At 33.1% G+C, this 11227-nt stretch overlaps 1 protein-coding gene across 4 annotated transcripts; it reads right to left on the bottom strand.

Annotated features, from left to right (window-relative positions):
* Positions 1-469: 469 nt before the first annotated feature.
* Positions 470-5983, bottom strand: LOC142605724 (protein TRM32-like). 4 transcript variants are annotated; one of them, XM_075777159.1, is made up of 5 exons: positions 5841-5983; positions 4766-5013; positions 3503-3585; positions 1506-3318; positions 470-1252 (listed from the first exon to the last, which is right to left on the bottom strand). In XM_075777159.1, the coding sequence occupies exons 2-5, from the start codon at positions 4920-4922 to the stop codon at positions 567-569; spliced, it is 2739 nt and encodes a 912-aa protein (XP_075633274.1). In that variant the 5' UTR covers positions 4923-5013; positions 5841-5983; the 3' UTR covers positions 470-566. The 4 variants fall into 4 exon arrangements, with proteins under 4 accessions (XP_075633274.1, XP_075633277.1, XP_075633275.1 ...); XM_075777162.1 differs by having other exon boundaries at positions 1578-3318; XM_075777160.1 differs by lacking the exon at positions 5841-5983 and adding an exon at positions 5134-5565.
* Positions 5984-11227: the final 5244 nt, after the last annotated feature.

Genomic DNA, 11227 nt, shown 5'->3' with positions numbered 1-11227 from the left:
TGATTTGCAATTTTCTCCTCAAAATGCTATCAAGACTCAAGTCAAGAGTCCTTACTATTTGTCTTAACATTATATCTTGTCATGCTTTATCTGCATACTTGTATTTGTTTCACATTAGCTTCGATTCAGGATTATCTTATCTGTGATTGTCATCTGCATCCAATTTGCCACAATTTAATTTTCTTTCTTTTTTGTTTACACTCATGATGGAAGGATGGCATCCCAATTTCTAATGGGGACATATTTACAACACAAAATGATTGCTTTTGTTATTCTAAATTTTTGTAATATACACGCATTAAACATTAAGGCTTTTCATAGTGAAACATAAAAAAAGGGGATTGTTATATACTTCAAAGTCATAACTATTAGGTTAATCTCCTTTAATATTTTATAACATGTACTAAATTATAGCATCACCTAATAGAATGAAGTCTTAAAATAAACCAAGCACATCCACTAACACTGGTTTAATGGAAGAATGTTAGGTATATTCAATGCACTGCAAACAAAATTGTGTGTAAGGCCACAGCTAAATTAAAGACGTTGCTATTGCCTCAACAATCTCAAGAACACATAAATTCTTCCAAGAGTTCGTCAAAAATCAAATCTTCTAGCTCAAGTGCCACACACTCATTATCAAATTGGAGGTTCATCCAACCATCACCCTTTGCCATGTCTCGAGCCACAACATCATTTAATGACTGGTCCAACTCTGGCCTCAAGATCAAGTACGAACTAACTTTTGCCCAAACCTCCTCTAGAAGGTAGTTCCCTTTAGGCATTGGATGAATGTGGCAATTAAAGGAGAAGGATCTTGGGAAGTAGGTGAATGATCTCTCATAGATCTCAAGAAGTGTGTCATTTATTAAATCATATAGAAGCTGGTGATCACAATTGCCACTAACATTCTCTCCGTAGCTTTCAAGTTCAGGGTGTAAGCAATTCTCCAATTCCTTGAACAAAGAAGGATCCAGTGGCTGGTCTAGTGAGTACCATTCTCCAAGGCACTCATTATTGATGAAGCCTGACAGCTCAAGAACATCTCTCACATAGTTGAAGTCAGCCTCATCCATTTTATCCAAATCAATGCGTAGGAAGTGGTTATCAACATTGTTATTTGCATTTTCAGTATCCTCAGGGTTTACTGAGCTGCAGAAGGTTGGTGAAGAATCTGTGATGGGCCTAATTTTTTGGTCAACAGAAGTAAATGTCTCATCTGTTTGAGTGCTCCTAGGATTTAACCCTGGACCTGCAACAGCCAGCCAAAACAATCAGTAGAAGTAAATTTGAGCTTCAATGGTTAATCATTAGTTCGATTATCAAAAATGAATTATATTTCAATGAGAAAAAACAATGCACTATAAACTTCTTGTTGGGGGATATATATAAATATTAATTTTGATTTTGATAATTAGTATAGTCTTATTTTGAATGCCATTATATTAAGCAAGAAGTTTTGCAAGCCTCAAAAAATTGCATTTTTAAGAGGTACGTATGAATACCTTCATACATTGGAGGCTCTGCAATGCTGTTTATATCATCTGGAAAGAAAGTTTTTAGATCAGAAACTAGACCTGGTTCTCTCAGCTCTGCACAAGGATGTGCAAGCTCGCTGCTGAGGTTCATTGTCAAACCAATCTTCTGATCTTGGTGAAGACTGCTTTCCTCAATTGCTGACTCTCTAGGATCATCAATCTCATTAATTCCCTCATAATTTTTCCCTGCTATTAAATCAGCCGAAGATTTGATATTCCAACTGTTGTCACTTACTCCAATCACATCTTTCAGAAATTTACTCTCTGCGGCATCATGTGTTGGTTTAGATGTATGTGCTTCAAGTGAAGTGCTGACTGACTTTGGTTCACTATGATTTTTACTTTCAGCCATTGTACTGCAATCTGCAGTAGTCCTTCCTGGCATCACTAAAGTTTGAGCATTACCAGATGCCTCATTTAGAAAGGTACACAAAGAATCAAGATCAGGCAAAGAAAGTCTCCTTATGAATGACTTTGGAGGATGCCCGCTTGATGGAACCTTAACTTCATTTGTCAATTTTAGGCTCTTAGAGTGATGCCACTTGGCCTCTCTGCCAAAACTACGCTCAAACAACTCAGTGTATCTATTGAGAGACTCATTCAGAGAGGACGTTCTTCGCATGCGGTCTAGTCTTCCCCTGCTGGGATCATAATCAGGACCATTAGCCTCATAACTTCTAGGGTTGTCTATACCATCTTGGTGCGTGGAAATCTCTGAACTTTTAGACATCTGTTTTCCATCACTGGAAATCTGACATCCAGGAGGAACACTTTCATGGAGTGCTTCCATAAATGTGTGGTTACTTTCATTTCTATTCTCCTTAAGTGCATGCATTATTTTCTGCTTAATTTCTTTGAAACGATTAATAACCCGTTGATTCCACCCTTGGTTACTTAAGCCCTGTGATGATTCTAAAGAAGAAAGGTCTGTTTCTTGTCTTATGGCACTGACTGCACTATTATTGTCAGCCATAAACAGTATTGACTGCAATTGATATTCCTTCTGAGACTTGGATGCACCAGACTGTGATTCTAGAGAAGCAGCAAGAAATTTTTCTCCTCTTGGAAAATACCTACTTTCATTTTGCTTGTGCTTGAGTGTACTAGGCCTAATATTTTTTGTTGATGATGGATTGGCTACAGGAAATGATCCAGACTTGGTTAATCTTGCTTTGGTATTGGAAGTCCGCAGACTCAAGTGCTTCATTCCAATGTTTGGTTCTTGTAGAATCTTGATAAATGATTCCTGGTTAACCTTGAGTATCTCCAGAACATCAAAATACTCATTAAACTGGTTATTGGAAATGTCTCTGCTGGGCTGATTAGATTCCATCGGCTTTTGGTTTGCCGAGGTTTGCATTCTTTCATCATATTTTTCAGGAAAATGTGCATGCCTCACAGCCGACTGCTTATGCCCCAAGTAGTCAACATCATTTAAGGTACTGCGCTCTGTGAACTTTTTATTGCATGTAACTAGCTCCTCTGGGGTCTTTGGAGGAGATGAATACTGGAATCTGGTAGCAGAAATGTCAGCACTCTGTGGAAGGAGACCAATTGTATTTTTCCCATCAGTGTGTATTTCATCAAGAGAATTGTCTGAAGGCTCTAGGTGATGGATCGGAAAAATTCGCCGCAACCATGCCCGTGCAGCAAAGCTTAAATTCCTGTATCTGTGGTTATCTTCCTTAGACATCTCTTTAGCAAATAATTCTTTGATATGAGCTTTCCCTGATCTTTTGTTGTTGGTGGTGGGGCTAATTTTTGTACCATGCTGCTCAATCTGATGTATGTTTCATACAGTTACTGTCAGTTTATGTTTCATTTTATTCAAAATAAACATTTTGCATATACAATAAAGATCAACAAGTCCTCAAAACATTGATGACCACATCATTAACAATATTTCAGATCACAGTTTGCACCTGTCAAATTCTATGGTAAGTTAATGTACAGCGTGAACTTACCGGGAAGGGTTCTGCTTCAGAAGCTATAAATCCCTGTACTTCAATATCACGCGTATTTAATATTTTTCTTGGACTTTTTTTGCCTACAAACAATGAATAAAGCTTTTAAAGCACGTAAAAAAAAAGGAATGGACACAAACATCAAAAATTATATGTATGATAAAGAGGACGATTGCTAAGTGAAAGACAAAATCCACTCCTAACGAGGGTTACTTGCACCACTCTTGAACCAAACTGATGGTAGCTACCATCCTACTTTTCACACTCTTTGGGGGAAAGAAGAACCTCAACAAGCTTCTTCAGAATAGGATTTAATTATCAAGTGGTTTATGACTCATGGTCTCAATTATCTAGGTGAAAGCATGGAACACGTCTGGCGGATAGGTCCAGAAAATCCATAGCTAAATAGGGGATCTGAAAGGATTGCTTTAGCAGCAAGCTAGGAACTACAGATAGAGCACATGCAATTCGTTATACTATAAAAGCAAAATATTTTCCAAACATAAGTGGCTTGAGAACAACTTCAAAGTAAATTATGGCAGCAGATACTTCACATCTTTTTCTTGTGTACCAGAACCAAAAACTTCTAGCCAGAAAGCTCTAGCAGTGGTACAAGGTTCACACTATTCATTCAATTGAGAATCCAACATATTTACTACCATCTGCTTTAATGCCTCAGAATAATATTTGATCATTGCATTCAATTTTACATATATTAAAATTTACCCAACATATTTCTGATTTCACTATAGATACAAAACAGTTCAATTGTTCAACCATAAACAAGAATTTAAATCATGGACTCACACTTCAACACTCCACCTAGATTGCAAACACATGCTGTTCATCAAAAAACGATTGCAAACACATGCTGTAACAAGATTTATGCGTAAGCCAATCTCAATTAGCTATATCAAATTCCTATTTTCATAAAATGGCCATATTTCTATGTAGTATCTAATTCAAAGTACATATCTATATATACATTAGTTTATATGGGGTTTCGGCACCAATCAGTTGGCTAAAGCAACTATGCAAAACAGTACCAATGATGGTCCTGTAGACCTTCCATTAGTGATTTTAGAAATTCCATTTGGTTCATGTAATCCTTTATTTCTTGATAGTTGTTGTAAAAAGTAGGTAAAGACACCACCACTATGCAACTTCCATGTTTCTTTAGTGGAGATGCTAAGATTGATGGAACGAATAACATGGGTATAGAGTGGAAGAGATGCTTGCTGCAGAAAATTGAGATTTACTCACTTCTGGTTTGCCTTCCTCTGTGCTTTTTGTGTGGAAGTATCTTTTTGACATTGTGCCAATGGTGGTAGTCAAGAATATGGACTATGCCCCACATGCAGCTTGGATGACTTTCCTCAAGTTGAAATCCGGAGATGTTGTCCTCTAAGTGCTTTCCCATGTTCAAGACAAAAGAAAGTGATCCTTTCAGTTCTGAAACCCACTTGAGCAACAATTGGTTTCAGCTACTAGGGAAACTGTCTTGCACAAACCTGTTATAACATTAAAAAAAAAAAGGGGGTCTTTAAACAATATGGAAAGCTTGGGACCTTATTAAATATTTCACTGCCAGATGCATGAGTATTGATACTCTGATACAGAATACTAATTACCTAAAACTTATACCTCAAAAGATTCTCAATCCTTATCATTCATTAACATGAAAGATCAAGAACCAAGTAATGAGTTGGAAATCCAGGACTTCAAAAAATATTCTGACTTTTTCAAATATGAAATTCCAGCTCCACCAAATCAAAGGCCAAAATAGTTATGTCCAATCGTCTATAAAGGCTAAAGCTTCCGAATTTTCATTTTTCTTTCATTTTATAATCTGTTTTAGGCAACTGTTTCGAAAATTCCATAAAACACATATTGACACCTGGAAGTAATCAAATTGGTAGGAGCTACAAGAGATTGACCAGAAGGTAACGTAATCATATGTGCCTACTACTAGAAGATGAAAAACGTCTAACTTAAACTCCAAAGCTAGAAGATGACTAAAAAAAGAAGCAGACTAATCAACATAGTATGTATGTCAATTAAGGCTGCAACCTTGATGTCTTATCAAAAAACAGCATCAAACCCGAATAGTAATTTAAGAAATTGAATCCAACTTGAATAGTCAGGGAACTATAGGAAAAAAAAAAAAGAGACTTGCAGATCACATAACAGGAAAAATTAATACAGCTAATAAATGTTTCAAAAACATAAAATCTATGAGGCAACAAAAATAGCCATAACAGAAACCAACTACTTCAACTCATTTATTACGTGAATTCAAGCAACAAAAAGAAGTAACAGAAAAAGCAATATTTGTAACCTTCTTTGTCTGCTCCTCTTGAGTCATGCAAAAGTTTCCAGAGTCAAAGGACGGGCTTTGAAGGTGAAGCAAGAGACTGATAGCAATAAATAAGATAATGAGTGGTATAGATAATAAGATTAGTAAAGTAAACTTATGGGGTATATGAGATTAGGAGGTATATTGCTATGTTTTGTCGTACACGAGAAGATGTAGTAGAAGAAGGTCGTTATAGTAGTTAGTACAAAAGACCCAGAAAAGGAAATAGACGCCAAAGCTATTTTGGCGCCCACAAGCAGCCAAACTAGGTCCAAAATTTCTGTTTCTGACTGAGTTTGGTCTAAACTCTTAGCTTAATAGCCGAGTCTATGAAATACCAGGTCTTTGAAGTGAGGTAAGGGCCACGTTAGATGACCAAACACTATAAAATAAGGTATATAATACAATACATGCAGTGGTGCAGATTAAAAATAATCAGCTTAGCTTAGTGCAGATTACCTACCATAAAATATGAAAATTTAAGAGTAAAGTTGGGCTGGTGATGTCAAGTTGTTAACACTGCTGATTTCAAAGTAGCAGTTAAAATGTAACATTTAACTCTTGGTCATTGTTGGTTATCTACTATACTTATTTCTTAGCTTAGAATGTTGAAATTATTATTTATATAGTGACTGGTAGTATGGGTTTGGTCTCCTAGAATTATTTTTCACAAAAGTATTTTGGTTGGAGAATTTTTAGTTGCAAGATGCCTATACATTTCGGCATTATGTCTGTTACAATTATATGGTAGAATAATTAAATTCACTATTTCTTCAAGCTTTTGAGTAAATCTGTAATTCAACATGATATCAGAGCAAGAGGTCCTCAATTTTATCTCTATTTTCACTCTCTACTCTACCTCTCATTTAAACCCCACACATGATAAAGGGCACAAGAATTATATTGTTAAATAATTAAATTCACAATTATCTAAAAAATTAAGTTTTTTCTAGATTTTATCCCCAAACAAAAAAAAGGGAGATAATCATTAATTTAACAATGTTTTCATGCGAAGACATTAGGGAATCAATCATAAAACACCTTCAAATTGTCATCATTCAAAATGTTTGAAGACAAATTGGGCATACCTAAAGACTGTATCACTTTCTTTGGTCCAAATTTGTCATTTCTAATAGTTGTGCGTGCGTGTAGGTTTTGGGTATTTTCAGTCAGTTTCAAAGTTTTGGGGTATTTTTGGTTATTTAGAGGTTTTGGGGTATTTTGGTCATTTTCTTATAGTTTTTGGATATTTCAGTCATTTCAATGGTTTCTAGGCATTTTGGGTCATTTTAGAGGTTTTGGAGGGGTTTTTTGGTCATTTAGAAAGTTTTGCGAGTATTTTGGTCATTTTAGAGATTTCAGAGATATTTTGATAATTTTAAAGGTCTTAAGGTATTTTTGATGTTTTATTTGAGTAATTTGGTCATTTTAGGGGTTTTAGAGATATTTTGGTAATTTTAAAGGTTTTAGGATATTTTTGACATTTTAAGAGTAATTTGGTCATTTTGGATCTTCCAAGGGTATTTTGTGGTTCAAGGATAGTTTTGACATTTTTACATGTTAAGGCAATTTTAAATCAATTTTAGTTGTTCCTAAGAATGTTTATGAATCAAGTACAGGAATGTTACATTCTTTGATTATGGTGGAATGTAATTCAAACGGCATAATCTTATAATGCTTTAACGTGATTTCATGGATCAAAGATTACAAGAATCTAACACTAGTGTAATGTAACATAAAGTGAACCAAATGCCCCTTGAATGTATAAAATTAAAGAATTTTGTACATTAAATTAACAAATCCTGCACATTCTTTGAAAAATTGTGTACTTTGAATATACAAAATTGTATACAATTTTTTAAAAATTGTGTACATTGAATGTATATAATTGAAAATTTGTGTACGTTAAATATACAGAATTATGTACATTCTTTGAAAAATTATGTATATTAAATGTATAAAATTGAAAAATTGTGTACGTTGAATATACAAAATTATGTGCATTGAATATACATAATTGAAAATTTGTGTGCGTTGAATGTACAAAATTGAGAACTTGTGTACATTGAATGTACATAATTATGTATATTCTTTGAAAATTTGTGTATATTGAAGGTACGTATTTGAAAATTTGTGTACGTTGAATGTTTAGAATTGTGTAAATTTTTTTTTGAAAAATTGTGTACCTTGAATGTACATAATTGTTAACATTTTTTTTTTTTGAAAAATTAATACATTGAATGTGCACAATTGTGTACATTTTTCAGAAAATTATGTACATTATATTTATTAAAATGTGTATATTCTTTTAAAAAAATTTACACTGAATGTACATAATTATGTACATTCTTTGGAAAATTATTTATATGTTGAATATACATAATTGATAAATTGTGTACATTGAACATACAAAATAATGTACATTATCTAAAAATTTGTGTACATCAAATGTACAGAATTGAAGAATTGTATAAATTGAATATAGAGAATTATGTACTAAATTGAAAAATGATGTACATTGAATGTACAAAACTCTATACATTCTTTGCAAAATTGTGTACATTGAATATACAAACTTTTTTTTACATTCTTTGAAAAATTTTATTCAATGAATCTATAGAATTGAAAAATTGTATACATTGAATATACAAAATTACATTAATTATTTATAATTGTTTAAATTATATAGAATTGCGTACATTTTTTGAAAAATTATGTAGATTAAATATACATAATTGAAAATTTTGTGTACAATGAATATACAAGATTATGTGCATTCTTTAAAAAACTATGTATATTGAATATACCAATTGTGTACTTTTTAAAAAAAATTATATACGTTGAATGTACAGACTTATGTACATTCATTGAATGCACATAAATTGTTTACATTCTTAAAAAAATTGTGTTCCATGAATGTATGGGATTTAAAAATTGTGTATATTTGGTGTACAAAATTGTGTATTTATTGCGAGGGATCTTCTACCGCTAATACCTTCTTTTCTTTAAAATAAATAACTATTTGTAATGGTCAAAATGTTCATCACTATTAAAAACTCAATTAGAAAAAAAATTAAAATACTTGAGATGGATAAATGTCATCACAAATGTGAATAGCAAGGGCGGGAATTCTCCCTCCAAATAATTTGACCATTTTTTATGGTTGTATGTTTGTTGCTAATACCTATTTTTTATTTACGACAAAAGAATTTCTATTGTAAATACTTTCACCATAAAAAATATTTATTTCTAACGGACAAAATTCACACAAATGTCAATAGTTCTAATAGTTTTTCTTCGATCGTTCTAAATAATACTTTATTATCAACAGACTTTTTTAGTTCGTCGCAAAAAGTGTGGTAGGAACACCTCCCTCCAAAAAAAAAATCATATTTTCGGCAAAAATTATAAGCATTTCTAATATACTCTATTTGCCGTAACAAATGTTTTAATATTTGACGAGTAATTTCTGACAACAAAGACTTTCCTTCGAAAAAGCTTGTTTTTCGAAAACTTTTTGTAGCCATCGGGAAAGTTTCATCACAAATAGAAATACTTTTTGTTGTAAATGGGGGAGAATAGTTCTTCATGAACTTTCAAGCTTATCTAAGGAAACAAGGGATTGACTCTCAAGCTACCAACCCTGGGAATATTGAACTTAAATATGTACACAAACCTATGCAAACAAGGTTAAAAACAGTAGATATTCTAGTTCCTACGTATTATGGTCAACGAGAACTAATAATCGGGGACTAACAAACTAGAAAAATAGCTCTTGCTATTGATACCATATTAAACTAAAAGCAAATGATCTCAAAGGCTACCTTTGATTATATTGTGTCTATGTAGCGGTTGGGCAGAAACACTCAACCGTGGCACAATTAGTCCAAATCTTTTTAGAAACGAATGCTTTGGAATATTTCATTATTGTAGCAGTAAAATGAAAATTTTAATTAGATGAATTCATATTTTAATTAATCCAATTAGGGTTTATGAACAATCTGAAAATTAGTGGGCGATTCAAATACATAATCTGCTCAACTTATGTAGGTTCTCAATTTTAGTATGATGAAGTGATTGTGTAATATCATCTGCTGGTGTTCTAGAAATCCCTGTCAATTTCATTATGATTCACGACCAATCCCTTTTGAGTTTTGAGTGTATGCAAAAGTTGACTCGTATAAAATGCCTGAAATTTCAAAATTCCCGTGCTGCCGTGCATGTAAATTGTGCCTTTAACTTTAAGAATTAAATTAGAACTTGGACAATGGTGATATTGACCGTTTGTTGACTCGACTTGAACAACTGGATGAGTTCATTTTGCTTTTGCTTGTTTGTCAATTCATCCATGTCCTCAAAATTGAGTCTAAACTTTCAGCTTTAATTTTCCAATGCATTTGGTCTTAATCAACGTCCCAACCGAGAGTATTCCATGGACCAAATTTATCTTGACTGTGTCAACCATGGAATTGTTTGTAAAGCAACAATTTTAGTCTTTGCCATTCACAGTTCACACAAACACAATTAGATTTTTATAATATTTTTAATGAAGAATTGTTACTTTAACACAATGTTTGATATTTAGCTATTGGGAGACCTACCGAAAGGGTCACACAAACACAATTAGATTTTTCTATGTATTAATGACGATTGGCTACTTTAACACCATGTTTGTTAGAAATTTATATTAATTTTCACATCTGTGACACGTCGAAAATATAAAGAAAAATAACACAAAAGCAATTACATGATACAAGAAATTACATAATTTGGCAATTTATCTACGTTTATGAAATTACAATAATTTCCCTATTTTGAAGAAAATATATAAGATGCAGCATTTATCTCTCTAAACCACACGACATACCATGATTTGAAGCAATAGTATTTATATCCTGCTCTATGAACTAAGCTTTAGAAAATCTTTCATTAAAAACGTAACACTTAGTTGAGAATGTAATCCAGATCAGACATAACTAACCATAAGATATCCTAACAAAGTTTGATATTTAGCTAATGGGGACCTACCAAAAAGTGCACCAGCCAACGACCAGCCTGGGCTAACTTTCTTTTACTTTTCTTCTTGGACAAAAATGTCTGGGCCAACCTCAAACTTGTGGTCTGTGGATTAAGATTTATGAGGCCCACAGAAATGTAAAGGGTCAGTGATTAAAACGTGAAACTCAGACATCCACCTGTGAGCTCAAGAAAATAGTAAAAAGTAATCTTTTAAATGCTACTTATGCCTGCGTCGTTGGCCCATTTATTTATTAAAAGCTTGGGTGCCTGACCCAACTTTTGGCCCATTTTTTAACCGAACTTTGGATACAACATGTAATTGTTTTTATAAATATCAATCATAATGTGGT

Source organism: Castanea sativa, chromosome 8 (genome assembly GCF_040712315.1).
Source record: "Castanea sativa cultivar Marrone di Chiusa Pesio chromosome 8, ASM4071231v1".
NCBI classification, from domain to species: Eukaryota; Viridiplantae; Streptophyta; class Magnoliopsida; order Fagales; family Fagaceae; genus Castanea; species Castanea sativa.
The sequence above is the reverse complement of the archived record's forward strand: the minus strand, read 5'-3'. Positions and strand labels throughout refer to the sequence as shown.

Bases quoted from the DNA above. Each gene is read 5' to 3' on its own strand.
- LOC142605724 (XM_075777159.1), bottom strand. From the start codon at position 4,922: ATGGGAAAGCACTTAGAGGACAACATCTCCGGATTTCAACTTGAGGAA. The intron at 3,319-3,502 runs GTAAGTTCACGC...AACATACATCAG, and splicing joins CTGAAGCAGAACCCTTCCCG to ATTGAGCAGCATGGTACAAA. The intron at 1,253-1,505 runs GTATTCATACGT...TGGCTGTTGCAG, and splicing joins AGAGCCTCCAATGTATGAAG to GTCCAGGGTTAAATCCTAGG.